General features: G+C 27.0%; 2 protein-coding genes across 2 annotated transcripts in view; one reads left to right on the top strand and one right to left on the bottom strand.

Annotated features, from left to right (window-relative positions):
* LOC135928416 (kinesin-like protein KIF2A) overlaps positions 1–9088 on the top strand; it is a 33229-nt gene extending 24141 nt beyond the window's left edge. The window contains exons 16-25 of the mRNA XM_065464876.1: positions 781–855; positions 2289–2332; positions 2698–2786; positions 3348–3458; positions 3988–4055; positions 6653–6941; positions 7498–7599; positions 8110–8182; positions 8393–8455; positions 8595–9088. Of these exons, the coding sequence (XP_065320948.1) occupies positions 781–855; positions 2289–2332; positions 2698–2786; positions 3348–3458; positions 3988–4055; positions 6653–6941; positions 7498–7599; positions 8110–8182; positions 8393–8455; positions 8595–8692 (1012 nt within the window). The 3' untranslated portion in view covers positions 8693–9088. The remainder of the gene's footprint in view (positions 1–780; positions 856–2288; positions 2333–2697; positions 2787–3347; positions 3459–3987; positions 4056–6652; positions 6942–7497; positions 7600–8109; positions 8183–8392; positions 8456–8594) is intronic.
* A 339-nt stretch (positions 9089–9427) lies between these two features.
* Positions 9428–18234, bottom strand: LOC135928417 (transmembrane protein 144-like). Its single transcript, XM_065464877.1, has 10 exons — positions 18077–18234; positions 17885–18007; positions 17541–17640; positions 16422–16502; positions 12497–12871; positions 11898–12021; positions 10558–10619; positions 10407–10504; positions 9965–10248; positions 9428–9794 (listed from the first exon to the last, which is right to left on the bottom strand). The coding sequence occupies exons 1-10, from the start codon at positions 18189–18191 to the stop codon at positions 9714–9716; spliced, it is 1443 nt and encodes a 480-aa protein (XP_065320949.1). The 5' UTR covers positions 18192–18234; the 3' UTR covers positions 9428–9713.
* Positions 18235–19127: the final 893 nt, after the last annotated feature.

Raw genomic sequence — 19127 nt, 5'->3', positions numbered from 1 at the left:
GCTTGTGGTTATGTTATTTGAAACTAAGTTTATTTATATTCAATCGCTCACTTCATTTGTTTAATTTTGTTATTTGGATTCTGGTAACCATTTTATTATTCATATATAGGTAACCACGTTGGTATTATCAATTAAGATTATATTATTAGTTTAGATTATTCACATAGACCTTCCATTAATTATATAAGATTATAACATTTTGTAAAATTCATTAATATGTTTAGATTTTATTAATATATAAATAATATTGGTGTGAAATAAAGATTGAATTAATGTATAACTACACCACGCTGATTGCGTTATAGTTTTGGCTAAAATATTGGGTTTGCACATTTTAAAAATCGGGCCTTTTAGCAACACTAGTAGTTAGCCAAGTAAATGAGCCATATAATTGCTACGCTATTTAATGAAAGTAGTTTTTATACTGATCTTATGATTTTAATAATAGAGTTCAAAAATATCTAAGTTAAGACATAATATGTATTATTTTACCTTTTCGTATTTTAAATCGAATTAGGCCACTTATCATCGTCAAATTTCTGACTTTTCTAAAAATAGTGTGAGGTAATTGGTGACCTTGTTAGTTTATTTGTTATAATATAGATACATATATTAGAACTATCTGGGCTCAAATCATATCTGAATAAAATGTAAATTTTTCCTCTATATATAAATTTTATAACGAATGAAATGTCCTTCCCTCTTTAGACCTTTTATAATTAAAGATCAGTCTGTAATCTATATATAAAATGATTTAAATGGAATTTTTTTTTTTTAAAGAACTTCAGGCCAAACGTCGGCAAATTCTAATTCCTCACGTTCCCACGCCGTATTCCAGATTATATTAAGAACCAAGTATGGAAATTAATAAGTTAGGACATTTAAAAAATCAATACTAGAAAGACCCGATAGGTGATGAAATAAATGAGATTAGAATTAATTGAGGAAGTTTATAATTGACTTACTCGAATACGAATTGAATAATGAATTATTCTTATTTGATTCGAAATTATTCTATTCATATTCGTTTTTAAATATGTATAACTTATAAACATCTAATTTAGAGCCCTGTATGGACACGTTTAAGCTGGATACACTCTGAAATTAATATATTTTTATTTTATTAAATAAAGGACCTATTTTTTAAAAAAATACCCGATGTTAAAAAAAATAAATAAATTCATTTGTTAAGTTCCCTAAAAATTTAATTCTCGAACATTCTAATAAATGAGCAGTTTTTTATTATTTTTATTTTCTCTAATGCAATTTAATATTTTTTTTTTAGCTACACTTCCAGCGATATTCATTTCTTAATATCTGCCATTTCTATAACTTATATATTCTTTCTTCTTCGTTTAATGGCGCTTTTCAGGTTTACCCAGGAAGCCAATTTCCTATCTTACTTTCCTTCTTTATTTATGACGTTCCTGAGCATCACTTATTGTAAGATTCATTTTCCTCATATCCCCCGCTGGAATCTTTATCCAAGTCATCTTGGACCTTCCTCGAGCTTTTGATCCTCTTACTTCCATCATAAATTCTATAAGTATTTGAAATGTATGAAAAAATCTTTAAAAATTTTAGATCTATAAAAAAAATTTAAAGAAGATTTTTTTTTTCTGATTATACTATTTAAAACATATTCGATTCTTTCCGATACTTTTTTTGTGGCGTAGCGACCAATAAGTTTTCTTGGGATTCTATCGAGATCGAGAGGGGCCATATATGGTCCTTTTTTTTCCCCTATATTTTCACACATTTGTTTAATTGCGTAAATTGCATCAGTCGTTGATCTTTCAAATATGAAACCAAACTGAGTCTCCCTATATTTTTCGTAGAGTTACAGATAGTATTACATTAGTTTTATGACCTTGTAATTTTGACAATTATGTAGGTACCCTTTATATTTAAGAAATCCTCACAAATTAAAAAGGCTGATAAATCTAAAGGTAGTACCTATTAAAACAAAGATCATGATGAACAGGCTTAGGTAGTATAAACATATGATGAGAAATCCTAAAAACTAGAAGCAATGTTAAGGGTTTAGAAGTGATTGGGAAACGAAAGAGAGGAAGACTAAAACTTAAACGTACCCACAGTTAAAGCCAATATCATGAAATATAAATTCAATAAAATGAATGTAGTAGTCTACCACACTAAAAGGTAATCTAAAAAAGGAAGTTAAAATTCATATTACTTTATTAAATTAAATGATAGCCTGCATTCACAGTTAGCACGAATTCGCAGAGAAATATATAAAATATTACTATTTTTTAAAAAATAACAAGAAATGGCAAACTTCACGGCAAATTTTCGCTAATAGACTTGGCAGGTTTATAAGCTTGATTTATATATATTTTTCCCCCATAATTAAACGGCACACATGATTTACTATTTAAATTATTCAAAATATTCATCTATCTCTAAATATATTCTAATCATTGATAAATAGAGCCTACAACTTTAGATAGTGTAATCATTCTTAGTATAACACTTTATGGAAAAATTAATTTAAAATAAGTATCTACATTTTAGACTTGTTTTCTTCTAAAGCTTCCCAAAGGGGCCAGAAATTAAAATGAGATTAAACTGTGGCTGGTAAAAGCAAAAACAAAAGAAGGGTTAATTTGAAAAATAAGAATATTAGATTAGAGATTTGAAAAAATGATTTTTTAATTGATTTTTTTTATCTTCTAGGAAATGAAAGAGGAGCGGATACGTCTAGTTCCGATAGACAAACTAGGATGGAAGGTGCTGAGATTAACAAGAGCCTCTTAGCTCTCAAAGTTCATTATTTAAAACAAGATAATTTATTATTTTTTAAAAAATTCTACGTATCTCTAGGAGGCCAGTTTAAACGTTTTTTGGCACTGGCGGGCGCGGTCGGGTTTCTAAAATATTTTAAACATTGAGCAGATGGCTGGCAGGTTAAAAAAATTTTAAGTAATGGGCGGGCTTGTTTATTTTTAATATTTTTCAGGCGAAATGAGTAGAACGGACTTCAATTTATTAGAAATAATAGTTTTATTTTATAATATTGCATATTATCTATGTTTAATTAAAAATACATTAAATTAATAAAGAGCTAAACCAGGTATTAAAAGGATTTTTAAATATTAGGCAGGAGGGCGGGAAATTTCAAAAAAACCAGTTCTAAACCCGCTCATTGCAGACCTCTAAGATATTCTCCTAAATGACAAGAGATTAGTGACACCATTGTTTAAGATTTTGTTGATATATTAATAATATTTAAAAAATATACATATCAATATTTTTAAAAAATAGACTTCGTATAATTTGCGATTCAAGCTCATTAATACAAGTATATTTTTATAATATGATTATAGGAATGCATCAGAGCCTTGGGCCGCAAAAACGCTCATTTACCATTTAGAGCTAGCAAATTGACTCAAGTGCTAAGGGATTCCTTTATAGGAGAAAATTCTAAAACTTGCATGGTATATTTTCAAATTAAAAATGACAAGTAGATAAGGGATTGGGAAATGTTTCAAAAGTCTCTCCCATTTTTAACAATTTTTTTTAAAAATTTTAAATATAAGTGTTGCATTTCTGAATTTTGAGGATATATTATAAAAAATACCCCAATTTTACCGATTTAGAATCTTTGCTATTTATAATTAGTGTTCTCGAAAATCATTTTTTAAAAACGGTTAATTCAATATTTTAACCAAAAATGCTGCCTAAGCCTGGAGATTTGGTCAAATGAAGGGCCGAACCTTTCTGCCGTCCATATACGAAATCTCGAGGATTAGGTATATTTTTTTTAAAGTTAAGATCTTGATTTAGCCTTTTTTATAATTGACTAAATCGAGGTTTTTGACATTACTTATGACATTTATGGTGCAAAATACAGTTATTGAGATTGAATTGTTTCACCAGAAATGGGTTATTTTATTTTTTTAGACATTATTAATTTTTTATATTAATTAAAAATTATAATATACATTTTTATGATAAATCTATAAGATTGCCACTATATCCCCTGGGATAAGTTGTTGCGAGCATACTCTCAACACCTTGCGATATGCCAACAGGTTTAATTATCACTCGATATAATATAAAAATTAAAGGCAGTTGACTTAATCCTAGGAGCATGAAACGGAATGTTCCAAGAACAGAACCTGGATAAATTATGGGACGGAATAGGACGATAGTTCCAAAAATTAATTAAAATTTTTTAATTTAATATCATTACAACATTATAAATATAATATTTATAATGACCCCATAATATTTCTTTTTATAATTCCAGTTTGTTTAACGCATACCTGATTAAAATAAAAACATTTGTATTTGTAAATTTTAAACTGTTTTATAATAAAATTAATATCATAATAGAATTTTTAAATTTTATTGAATAATTTTATTGCTAAGTTAATGTTAAAAATTTTTAATTTGTTTTTTGATTAGCATACAAAAAGATTTATAATACAATTTTAATTGGTCACAAATTATATAATTTAATAAACCATTTACCCGTCCACACTCAATAAATTAAGCCGGCATTTGGTCTTTATTTAATTCACTTCCTATTCTCCGCCTGACAATACAAATTATTTACACGATTAACTAACCAAAAGTTATTCAATTTAACATCAAATTTTACTCAGAAGGTTCTCCTAGATTACTAAATTAAAATGTCACCAATTATATTTTACAAAAACCTGATAAAATTAGGGCTGTGCTAATCCACATATTTTTCGCCGATCAGATCCGATATTGCTTCAAAACCGATCCGATACCGATCCGATATTTTTACTGATTTAAATCACCCCCGTTTGAACCAAATGTAATTAAGAAATCATTATTTTTTATGCAAAAAATCGAATTATGAATTTAATTTTTTTATTTCTACAATTAAGACTATAATAAAAAAAAATATATTTAATAAATCCATTTTATGTTGGAATTATAATTGTAATATTTAATATATAAAATTATAATATATTAGATTTTTTTAATAAATATGAGAGCCTCTATAGATTTTCTGGGAATAATCTACGATATGGACTATCTATATCTCCTGCCGTACTGAAGGCAGACTCAGATGATTCCGCAGATAACACATTTTGCAAAATTATCTTTGTCCATGGTACAATATTTCCATAATTTAGATAAAAAAATTCTTTTATTTAAAATATAAATAAAAAAATTGGCGTTATTTAAAAAGATTTAAAATAAATAAAACTTTGGGTGTTCCTTTCTATTTTTATAAAATAAAACTTTTAAAATACTATTAAAAAAAAAAAATTTAAAAAAATTATTTAGAAAATACTATAATAATGTAAAATAAATATATATAACATAAAATAAAATAACAAAAAAAGAAAAGTAAAAAGATCGGATCTGATCTGATCGGTTTTTTACAGGCATCGGCCCGATCCGATATTTAATATCGGCACATCCCTAATAAAAATCATATGTAAATTGAATCCACTTACCAAGTTTAACCAACACAACCTCATAAATACTTATTCTTTACTCTTCCTTGTGATGCACTCCCTTCCTCTAGTCTCAAACCCGAGGAATATTTTCCCAACAAGTTTGAAAAGACCATATTGACATTAGGTGTATGTATGTTATTATATTTAATCTCACTACTATTTCGCCATTACGAAAGCTCAAATGCCCTATGACCACGTTGTTTACACTTAAAGTATGTTACTACTTTACTACCTTCCCTCTTGCTTAAACCTAATTACCTGGAAATTTTTTGGCTATAACATAATAGACATACAAAAATACCTTTTCACATAAATTGACACAATGAAAAGATTCACCTTGTTTAGATATTGATCAGAAATTTCCAAAGTCATGCAACAGTTTCTTTTCTATTTACTTTTAGTAGTGACAGTAGTCTGAACATATATCCTCTTTCCCTAATAAATAACTATTTTTTCGAATATCTACCTATTTGCTTACATGCCTCCAACCCTTCTTTTCTTTTACCGGTATACTTCTCTTGTCCTATTTTTGTATTCTAAACCCCCTAAATTTCGCATGATTAACCCCTATACATTCACGAATTTCGTTTTTAATATACTTTTTGCATTTATTTAATATACATTTTAGAATTATTATGAGCTCTAACTGCTATGAGACATATAAAGTGGCAAAACAAAATGCTATTTATAAAAATGAAGTCAAGCTAAAATGTAAAACAAGCTTTTCTTTGATTTTATTTTTGCATTGTCTCTACCTATCTGGACACATCCTTTAATAGTCGAAATATTCAATTTTTGCAATAACTTCTTTTGTTGCGTAATAGGCTAAAAATCTCACCTCGGCCTAATTAGACCTACCCTGAAAATCGGCTAAACTGGCTTACCCGAAAAATTGGCTAAAACTAATTAGGCATCGGCTAATCGTCCGTCAGCGTTACGCAACACTAAGTCTATCCTTAATTATTATTTATTTATTACATAGCACTGACGGATGATTAGCAACTCCTTAGATAATGCTTAATTTTCGACTAACTAATTTTAGCCTATTTTTAGGCCCACTAGGTTTAGTCAATTTTTATGCTAAACTTATAGGCTTAGTTGATTTTTTCACCTAAAAACCCAGGTAAGCAGTATTACGCAACACTATCTCCTTTCACATTAAAAACTATTATATATTATAAATAAAGAGTCAAAGAGTTAACCGTAAATGAAGCCGTTTCCGATGAAACTCTTTACAATGGAAAAAATAAATTTACAACTAACGTGGACAATCATGATGATAGTTACGAAATCGAACATCAAGACACAACATTGGTCAACGAGAAGGGTCGTAAATTGGCCAAAAACGATGATCAATATGCTGATCATAATTACAATAACGCCGCAGGAGGTGTCGAATGTCCGGATGAGGATATGATGACTATCTCTGACGATATGCTCTTCACAGGGGCCAACCACCTGGCCAGACTTTGTTCTGTAAATTCCTATTAATAGCCCTTTGATCTTTATAGGGCTAGGTGACTAGACCCGAACTGGCCTGTTAAAATTTTTGAAAAAGTTAGCCCATAATTTTTTTTACCCGGCTACTCCGATTCATAGCGAGCCGCCAAAAAAACTGAAATGATTTTAAAATATTTTTTTAACCCCGTTTATATTTTTAGGCTTATTTTCCCTAATACCTTATATAGAACCCAATTAAAATAACACATTTGGAAACTAATTTTTTGTACTAATATGTAAAAAAAATATGACTGGGCATTAAAAATGTGCAAAATCATCTCGAAAGTATTTAATATTTTTCAAGGATATTTTTTTACTAAAAAACCTATACCCCGAGCACAACATGCATCCCAATTATTTTATAGTTGGATAGTGGTGTCTAAGCTTGTTCTTATTTTATCTGCACTATGTTGATTATTTGAGCCAAACGGCCTAACTCACAAAGGATTTATAATCATAAAAATCAATCTCTACTAGTCTCGATAATACTATTTATATTTGTTAATTATGATTTATTTAAAAAAAACATCAGGGTGAGGAGTTACCTAATGAACTTTACAGCTTTCACGAAACCATGTCTCAATTGCAAGAAGTTGAAGAGGATATGATTGAACAACACAGATCATTTATGCATGTTTATTTTATTTGTTATCATTTCAAACTCGTGTATTCTAATTAATTTTAGCTTTCACAAATAAAAAAAATTTCTAACCATTTTATTTATTAATACTATTTAATTATTTTTTTATTTTATATCATGGTTTTATCTATTTTTGAAATATCGATTAATTTTTATGGTAACGCTATAATATATAAAATCAGAGTTTGAAATTTTATTTTTTTGATTTTATCATGAAAGTTTTTTTATGTATGAAAATTACAAAAGATTTGCTTAAAAAAATTATTTTATTATTTTTAAGTAAAATTTTATCATAAATCTCTTTAAAACTTTTAAGGAGGAATTCATGGTGAGATCCTATCCGACATGATTTAGCTGCTGAGAGATTTTTAAAATCTTTTAATGAGATCAATTTTTCTTAATTAAAATAAAGTTAAAGTAAAAAATGAACTTTGATAGATATAGGATAAAATTTAAATTGATCCAAGTGCATTATATACTCCATTATATTTATTTTTTGGTCAGGATATTCAAAACTCTTTGAACATTCATGCCACGCTGTTAGCGAAAACCGATAAGGTGGAATTCGATTCTGACGGTAAATTAATTCTATAATTTTGTTTATAGGCAAATTGGGGAAGGGGTCAAATGTTTGCTCAACGCTTAATTTACTATTTAGATAGCCTAAGATATTTTCTAATTTAGACAGCAAGATGTATTTTGAGCGAGTATGTTAGTAGATAGATATATATAAAATATTTTTGAAACTTTATATTGTATTTACAAATATTATTTTTTTAAATATTAGCATATACCCAAAAATTGACTGATACGTTAGATAGCACGGCGAATAATATAAAGAAATTGAAAGGTAGAATATATATTTAGTTTTAAATTGTTTAACTTATCCTATTTTTATTAATAAAATAATGATAGATTTTTTTATTTAGAGATAAATTATTCAATAAATGTGCAAAATAATATTTTTTTTATTAAAACAAAATTTATAGAAAAAATTGAGTTATACAACCAACACCTTTTAGAAGAAGAAAAAATGAGCTTAAACATCATGAAATGGCAAAATTTACCTTACTCAAAAATGAAATAAATTTTTGTCCATTCCTTTTTTTATTGATACCTTGATATGGAAATTGAAATAGTCGAAAATGTTTAGTATTATTTAAATCTACAGCTTATAAGGCTTGGCCAAAATTTTTGGTTATAAATCAATCAATCACAAATAATATATTTTTATGTGTCACTTTCCTTGTGCTTTTATTAATATTTAATAATAAAACTTTCATATAATACTCTTACAAACTAACCTATTTTAACTTAAAATAATAGCATAAATTTTTTTTTTTAAATAGCGCATATTATATTTATATTTTATTCATAATTTACACCAAATTTAAATACTTAAATTAACATTTATATGTTTTATTTTATAATAGACTTTTTAAAGAAAATATTTATTATGAATGTTGTAGAGCTCATAGAACGTTTTAAACCTTTTTAAAAATGTGATTAATTAGAAAATCGTATAACTTTTGTGAATATGAAATAGTAATTTCTTTGATATTTATATATTTTGTATATGAAAATAATAATTTCCTTAAATATTAATATGATTTAATCGATCTTATAGTTGTTTAAGTAACCTCAATAAATTTTTAACAAACCATCATAATTTATAATTTATTCAGCATCTTTTTTTATATTCATGATTTCGTTTTTTTGCTAATATAAAACATTGCAAAAAAAAATTCAATACAGTTTTTCTAAAAATTAAAAGAGAATAAATATGTTTTAAAGATATATTTTTAAATATCTTTGGTAAAAAAAAGATGGGTGGGAATATTTAAATCTAGTCAAATAAAAAATTTTTTACAATTAACTAGAATAATTTTTTTTAATATCATTTGGTGTCTAATATATATATAAAATAATTTGAAATTGAATTTGGTCTATAAATAAATTAGTGTAAAATTGATGCATTTTTTTCAAAATAATTGGACTTTTGTTTGTTTTTTTGAAAAAATAAAAATATATATAAAACATAATTGGATTTTAAGATGATCGGAATTCAGTAGATTGTGACAAGGTTCGTTACCAAACTAGAATATAGATTAGAAGGAAAAACCTGAGAGAATAGCCCCAGTGAGGGAAAGCGAAAACGCGATAAGGAGTAAAATGATATTCTTGCGACCCTTAAAATTTTGTTTCATATAAATTTTTGGCTAGTAAAATATCTAATTTAAAAATCCCCAAATATAATCTTTTAAACCGAAACTTTATTAACTCACTAATTATTAGAAGTAATACTAACCCTTACTCCAAAAAATCTACCAAATTAAATATCCAAATGTCTTTTTTTTACCTTGATCTCCTTAAACACAAACAGGGCCCAGAACCCGGCTATGATCGGCGGTAAGCTAGCTATGATAGGGAACGAAATGGTTTGACTGAGTATTTCGTTGGCTACAAACCAGGCGCAAGTCGCGACTGCCCACAGGAGCCCAGATACAAAAGTAGGGATTATGAGGGCAGAATTGATCCAAGGTTGTTTGCGATGAACGATTTTAGAGAAGCAGGCATAAGCGATAAAGTATAGCGTGGCACAAAAATATATGCCGGAAAAATGGGAGAATATGTAAGGCAGACCTTTCGTAAAAATAATAAACCATATAGTATTAAGGATCGAATTATAAATTATCCATTATGAATATAAAACTTAACCATTTTTAGACCAAATTCTACAAAAGCGAAGGAGGTATTCTCGGATCTTAATACATTTTTAAAAAATAAATTAATTAGTAAACCTCTTTTTGAAGCGTGCGGGTAATTGTCTTGTATATATATAACGGGCACAAAATTTATACCGTATAAACAACCAGCTAATATGGCCAACATACTTCCACTAGTACATATAAATGAAAAAATTTTGATTATTCTGTTAAAAAAAATTCTTACATAACCCGTTTCTTGAATTTGATATCGGTCGCAATAATGTTGCACTCCTTTGTAATGTTATCCTTTTTTTTATGTTAAAAAACAATTTTTTTGAGCAGCTAAACTTTTTTTTAAAAAAAGAGTATCATTTATTTGAGATAGGACGAGAATGAATGAATGGTTAATTTAATCATGATAAAGATTAGCATATGAAAGCATTGTAAAAAGAATATGATCAAAATAAAAACGTGCTGGAACTAAAGCGCTGCACGATCGAACTTGAAAAGACAGATCCGATTTGGTAAAATTTTAAATTATTTGGTTTTTCTTATGCCTTATTTAAAATTAATGGCATGGATATGTGCTAAGGACTAGCTCCACTAGTTCTCGATCCTGAAGTTATGAGTCAATCAACACTACTAATGGATTTCACAATGCAAGGACATGGTAGATAAGATAATTTATGGCCCAAAGCCGAGCCATATTGAAGGATAGGACGCGTTTTAAAGACGTCAACTGGTTTTAGGATTAACAAAATGAAGAAAAAAAATATTCCTTTCAATAACGATTTTTTCCTCCTGTCTTCCTTTTAATTTCTCCGCTGAAAAAAAAGGTTTATTCTTTCAACAGTCTTTTATTTTTTTTTCCAGGATTGATTCTATAACTAAAAATAAAATTTTAGATCGAATAAAACCTTTGTGAAAAAAGGAAATTTCGCTGAACTTGAATTTTTTGGTCCGATGCAGTGCTCTAGTTATAATATTTTACAAGATCAGTTCATGATGAGGTAAAAATTGGAGATCAATATGTTCACTTTTGAATAGTTGCATCTTTAAATGTTAATAAAGAGTATATAAGCTATAACTCGTTTAAAATAAACGCACAAATCGCTAGGTATTTTTTTTTTCAAAAGTAAGCAAACAATATGTAATATTTATAATGACTGCGCGATGCAATGAAATAAATTATGTTGTCATAGATAATAAATTTTACCTATTATTTGCTTGCTTTCGCCTGATTGATAAGCACTTAATATAAAGGAAATCTTATTAAAAATGAAATAGAAATTTTATTTAAAAAATACAGACTGCGATTATTGTTAATCAAGCGAGACGTTTTTTTTTCAAAGCGGGAAAAAAAAATCAAAATATTTTTTTTATTAACAATTATGTGGCGTTTGTTATGATTCTTTTATTATATTTGCAAAAAAATTGCTTAGGCAAGTTATAGTATAGTGTTGGGAGTTAAAAGGGTATCTGGAAATTGTTTTAAAAAAATCGTCTTATTTATAAATGGTCTATATTATGCGACGATTTTAAAAAAATAGAAATACTACAAGATAATATGAAAGTCTAACTAACAGGTTCTCTGTAGACTGATACCCTTCCACCTATCAATTTCGGTTGTGACCTAGCATTGATCCTCGGAACCACGTCTTCGATATAATCATTGTTATATGGATAAGGTTTGCCATTTCGACCAAAGCTTATGGGAAATTTATTTTTTGTTATGAGAATATTAGTTATTTAAAAAATCTAAATATAAGGTTCTAAATTCTCTTAATTATATTTTTTTTGAAAAAACAAGGCCATCCAATTGTTGGTTAACGTTATAAGATCAGCTACAAACTGAATGAAATAAAATTTTGCCACTTCCACAATATTCCTGATGTTATAAGTTTGTGTTGACTAAATTTTTGCCATTTCGCTTGCCTGAGAACTATAAAATGTTACTGATATATAGGGGGGGGGTAAATAAGTGGGTGTTGGTGTGAAATGAACGAGGGGGGTAGGGGCTAATTAACCCCATATATAATATCTCAAAGGTGATGTGCTTTTTAGAAAGGTAGATGGAATAAAAAATATTTAGGAGTAAATAAATTCCGATGCCATGCTGATAACTCGATTTGAAAACCCTATAATAATAATCATGCAACGTTATATTTTTGAAAGAAATTAACCCATGTAGCAAATCGTCTTCCTCAAAAGCGCTATCCATAATTAAAGCTATCTCTAGCGATTTATCCTCTCCGTTACTATAATCGCTCTCATTTATCTCATTGATATTTGTTATTTTGTGTCCTTTGGCATCGTTACTTTTACCGTTTTTTGCTCGATTTTTACCATCAATTACTGCTAAATCGGCGATATTTTCAGCAGCCATCGAATTTTTATTGTTTGGATGAGAGAAATCATTAGGAATGGAATGGTTTTTGTGGCGATATGTGCCGCCGATAATCGGAGTATCTAACAAATTTTGATGGGAAGTACTATAATAATCCTCTGACGAATATTTATCACAATCTTCGGTTTGTATGCTGAGGTAAAAAGCGGCGCTTGATAAGGTGTAGTTATGATACGTATATATATATATATATATAATATAAGTAATTAGGTTAGTGATAAAAAGATGCTAGAAAAGTGAATGTATTAACCAGCAAGGCTATCTAAAGGGTTTAAAAAGAATAGAAGTTCTTTAAAAGCCTTATTTGGGAATAGAGGGGATGGTAGAGATTAGCGGCTTTATGCTACAGGATCGTTAATAAAATTTTCAGAGTGTATTGGGAAATTTCGATTATATATTGTACCCTATTATCTTTAAGGGGTAAGGGCGAAATTAAGGAAATTCTTAAATACATTTAACTTTTTTCCCTATTTGACTTGTTGATACACTCCAAAGTAATTGATTATATTTGATAAAATTTAAAAACAATATTTCATCTCTTAATTTTGGGGTTTCAATTTTTTAAAATTTTTTCTTTCTTCAAAACCTTTATTATTTATTATAAAATAGCACTATATAAATAAAAGAAAATTTATATATGATATAATTAAAATATATTACTATTATTCAAAATTCCTAGCTATAATATTATGTTGGCCTATCTTATTAACAAGTCTACCTTTGCCTTTATAACTGCGGCTATTTCTGTGGCATTGAATTAATGGCACATGTTATGGGGTATTGATTTCCTGTGATACAACACCGCTTTCAAAGCTCATATTTGAGTAAGTCTAATCTGGTGAATAATTACAGGATGTTATTATCGTAGAAAGATTTTTGTAGATTTCGTAGCATGACAAGGAGCTCCATTTTGTTAGAAAATGTAATTTATTTCAGGTCTTAATAACTGGATGGGATTCATTGGGGATTATTTAACAGCAAATAATATATAATTTATAAAGAAAATAAATCATAGGCTTTTTGCATTCATAATACTCCACCATTATACTATCCGAAAACTTAACAATTCCTAAGTAATCAGGATGGAAGCTTTCTGCTTGGGGTCTTAGCTCTAATTAATATCCAAAACGTATATTAGTTTTGATCCGTCATTAAATATTGAGTTCTTCCATTGTTCTTTTGTCCAATTTATGTATTTTAATGCCCAATTTGAACTTTCCTTCCTTTATAATGATGTTAAAAATTGTCTTTACTTAGGCTAAATAAAATTTTAAATAATTCATTCTCTCGTATGGAAGGGATATTTGAGTGTCATCTTCGTTTTAATATGGAAGCTTGCCTTTTAATTGTAGAAATCTCATAAAATCATATCTTTGAAGAGACATTTTAAGAGAAATCTTTTTAGAATCCTCTCGCGGGGATGCATTATTCTTGTATGTATTGTCTTTGTTGATAATTAAAAAGAAAGAGGTTCTGATCCCCTTCCTTAGTAGTAGTAGTAAAGATTCTATGAAAAATAGGACTAGCTGCATTTACCACTGTATCCTAGAAATTGGGTACCGACGGATGAAAACCCAGTTGACTACCCTCAAGTTCTTGGTGGTAAAAGAGATATGATATTCGGTCAAATGACTATTCAGGTCCTCGACAAATTCAGTAAAATCTAGCTCAACAAACTTCCAAGATCTGAAGAATAAATCAGCGAAGCAACCCTATCTATATTCCCCAGTCTATCAACACAATAAGTTATAAGAATGTTAAAAAATCAACAAAAATAATACATACCAAAACGATACATCCCCGCGATATATTACTATAAATATAATGCGTTTTTATTGTCTTCTCGCCTCGGAAGCTTTTTACATTATTTATGTTATTTAATTATTTCGTTTTACTCGAGTATATTTCAGAAAATTTTTGAATAATAAATGCGTTGTGATCGCAAAATTATAAAGGCCAAGGCACCACACTAAAAACTCTTAAGTCTTTTCCTAAAGAAAACAAGGGTTTAGTTTTTAAGCGCAAAATCTTTAGACTCCTCTATTTAGAGTAGACTCAAAAAACAATATTTTTTATTTATCTTTATTGATATATCGATGGATAATTGATTTGCAAAATGTGTGCCAGAATTTCATCTTTTAGGTAAATTAATAATGATCTCACGAATTGGATATTAAAGGCTCTTATAATATAATATAATTTAAAATAAAATAAAATAAGCAGACGATAGTTAATTTTTAAAAATTACGATAGGTAATAAATTAGGGGAATATTTTGGTGATCAGTGGTGGTAATTTTTAAAACACTTATATTTTTCTCATAATTCATATAAATTAAATTTTAATCAAATTTTTACAAATATTAAATATCATATACATTTACATTAATTAATTTTTTTAGAGATTAATTAATTATTTTTAAATTTAAAAATTAACGTAAGCAAAAAATCAAGGGTTACTAATATCAAAAAGATAGGATTGCAGTTAGATTTTTCTATTCTGCCCAGTAGCGTCATTAAGGGGAGATTGATCTTTATAATGTTAATGAATATATAATGCAAAAAAAAAATAATTCGTAAATTTGAGATTATTGGGGTAATTACGATATATAAAACAGTAATATACCCTCCAAACATCAAATATGATGAAATAATGATATATGAATTATAATTTATTTTTTTTATAAGTTTGCTATATAAAAAATAATACTCTGTTTTTGACACTATTGTGGGCTATAAAGTACTAAATTAAATACTTTCTCTTCATTTCTTTTTAATATATGGAGGATGTTAGTAGAAAGATAAATTTCCAAGGAAAAGGGAATCGCTAAATAGAGGAAAAAAATGTTATTAAGAGGGGAATGGTACTCGAGGATTCCTGAAAAGATATTCCTGTATAAATTTATTTCATTGACTATACTGTCATAAAGTACTTTTTTTGAAAATGATAAATTATTAAAATAATAATAATAACGAAAATATATGTAGTTAAAAAAAACGGGCTAGAAATTTAATTTTCAAAATGCGTGTTGAGCTCTGGGCAGTTGGGAACTAAAAGAAGGGCATCGGGATGAACCTAAGTTTTGTATAATTGAATTGTATGCATGTTGGTCAGTTTCAAGAAAGATGTTAAAACTTAATCGATAGAAATAAAAGGCTATCGGTTCGTGTAGTTAATGAAATAAATTTTGTAAATCAAACGTCCGAATAAAAAATCAATAATGTTAATAAAAAGAGAACACATTTTCATATATATTTTACCATTCAAGGCCGAATGAAGGTCAGTTTTTTTTTTGAATTGTATTCATTTTTTAAAAAAAAAAATTATTTAATTGTCCATTATTTTTATGGTATGCAAATTCAATTACTTTAATACTTAGAAATATTTGGCATTTCGAGGATAAAATGTGATAAACAAATTATTAAATTATAACTTTCACAATTTTATTTTATCTTATTATTTTTTTTAAATATTTTCTTCCTTTTCTTATACCTTAGTCTCAAATCCTTATCCTTCCATGTGAAGTGAAACATTTTATCAAAAAATAATGCATAATTCTTTTTAAATAGATATGATCTAAATATTTAAACTAATTATCTGGCAATAATTATGATGAATACTTTCTTTATTTGGCTTTAAAATATAAAACTTGATAATCAATCATGATTTTATATAATTTTAAAATATATAAATTTGAATTACCTTATGATAGATAAGATGCAGGCTATATAATTCATCACTTCGTGTTGGGGTATCTTTGGATGTATGCCAAATAATCCAAATCTAAAATTTATTATTAAATATTTTACTTTCTAATTTAAACATAATGCTAAGAAAAGAGATGAGCAAAAATTAGTGCTGTAACTCGTTGCGTTTGGAAAAAAGAAACGAATTACCGTGCTCATTACTGTGTAAAAAAACGCGCTACTTACTATTGAAAAAAATTAACGCATTACTCGTTACTTAATTCTAAATATTATATTCTTTTATTTTTTTTCCCCATAGATAATAAAATACAAAAAGAATATAATTATAAGGTTCGTTTGGTAATATTTTTTTATTTATTTTTAACAATTTATTCTCGAAATTTTAATCAGATAAACAAGAGCACTTAGTGATACACATTAAACTGGTGCATAGGATCGGGTTGTATTATATAATAAATAAAAATTATAATGGGGGAATTTATAAAAATATTTAAAGAATGATCTTTATTTTCAAAAAAATCTTATTAAATCATCTTCATAAGAATCATCATTCAGATCAGATCATCATCAAAATTTTATCAGAATATTTTTACTTTATTTTTTTTTAGATTTGAGCTGCTGGACATTGATGTTAAAATATTTGAATTAGGGTACAATCTACACTTTACAAAGTGTAGAATTAATGTTCTTAATTTGTTTTATTTGTATAAAAAATGTTTGGCATGGGCAGAATTAAATCATCTTCAACTGAAAGAAATAAGCATTATTAACATATTTCAATAAAATAAATTATATCAGAAAATGTAAATTTTATTGATTCAATATTAATTAGATTAACAATCTTGGCACTTGGCAGTATAAAATTTGACGACTCGGCTTATATCTACTTAATTTTTAAAAAATATAATAGACAAAAAAAATTTTCCATATTCTTCAAGAATTTTTTTTAAGTAATGAGTAATATTTTGACTTACCATTACTCATAAATAAAAAATGCATTACTCATTATCTTTTGAAATAGAAATGAAGATGTTCTTTTTCATCAAAAAAGGTAAAGCCATTAGTAATATAACAATATTTTACAGCACTAGTAAAAATAAATTTAATGATAAACCTTCCACATGCCCATCCAATGATCAAATTAAATGTAGCCCATATACACACTCCTAGTCCTAAGCCAATGTATCTAAGGATAATACTAACACATAAACCCCCTGAAATAATTAAAATGTTATTTTTTTTTTATAATTAATCAGTAATAGTTTATTATTAATAATGAAGTATAAGAAGAGAGAATTTACATTTTTCTTAGAGAATAAAGTTTTTTTAATCCAAAATTTATTGATACTAAATCAATATTAATTAAAGCATGCATTAGAAACTTAATGTACATAAATAATGATATATTTAGGAATTTTAATATATAAGGTAAAAGTACATTTATAAATATTCTTAAACCTGTAGCCCAAAATATTCCTCCAACCATTCCAAGTGGATAAAACGGTGGAGTACCTTGCCATAAATTTACCATTAAGCCTATGCACCAAACAGCTGAACAATAAACCCAATTGAAAAAGAATCCTTATTATATAATATATATTTTTAATATTTGGCAAAAAAACATAATAAATATTTTTAAAAATAGTTTACCATTGCCAGTTTCATATTTTTTAACAACAGCTAAATTGCTTCCGAATAATATAACTGCTATAAAGCATGCGATATACCCAACATAAAGAGGCTGATCAGAATGATTATATATCATTTATCACATCTGATTTTGAATCAGTGAATGAATATTTATGTTGGTATAATATTGGTTGATGTTAAATACTGCCAATTCGACATTAGCAATTTTCTAAACAACAACTAATTATTTTTTAGAATGCAAAAAATCCATTTTTTACATAATAGTATGCATATTGCTTTTTTTTAATGAAATAATAGAGCCAAGCTTAGATTCTCTTAAATCCCATCTTATTGGGTTTAGAAATTACCGGTAACCTAAGAGAGAAGCCCATTAACTAATTTTTAGGGGCTGCAGTAAGCCTCTTACTTAAACCCCCATAGGAAATAAAAAAAGTTAGAGATAAGCCCATGCCTGATTAAATAAACTTTTTAGTTATGGAATAGTATTGGCAAGGTTAAAATTAACTTCTATTATCATGTGAATGTCGAAAGAAAAAACCTTAAACAAAAATATATCAAAACAATTGATAAAAATTAATTATATAATATAATTGTGGTAAAAGTGTAAATTTTGCGGTATATTATTATTATAAAGAATAGAAGAAAAAATAATATTTGTAGAAAATTATATAATATTAGATGATTTTTTTTTTTTTTCGATATATTATTATTATAAAAAATAGAAGAAAAAAATAATATTTGTAAGAAATTATATAATATTAGATGATTGTTGTTTTTTTTTTCGATATATTATTATTATAAAAAATATATATAGATTGTGATTATTAAAAAAAATTATTATTATCATAGAAAAAAAATAAAAGTTTTGTTCAAAAAAAAAGAAAGAAAATTTATTGTTGTTAAGAAAAAAGATAAGTGGATATAGGGGAAAAAAAACTTTATAAAGAAGAATATTGGTCACGTAAGATCAATTTTAATCAAAAAGGTGGAGGAGAAAAATATGGAATGTTTTCGATGCCGAAGACATGTGGCGAGGGATTGTAAGAATTTG

Source organism: Gordionus sp. m RMFG-2023, chromosome 4 (genome assembly GCF_954871325.1).
Source record: "Gordionus sp. m RMFG-2023 chromosome 4, tfGorSpeb1-WG-v2, whole genome shotgun sequence".
Lineage (NCBI taxonomy): Eukaryota > Metazoa > Nematomorpha > Gordioida > Chordodea > Parachordodidae > Gordionus > Gordionus sp. m RMFG-2023.
This window is presented reverse-complemented; position numbering and strand designations above follow the sequence as displayed.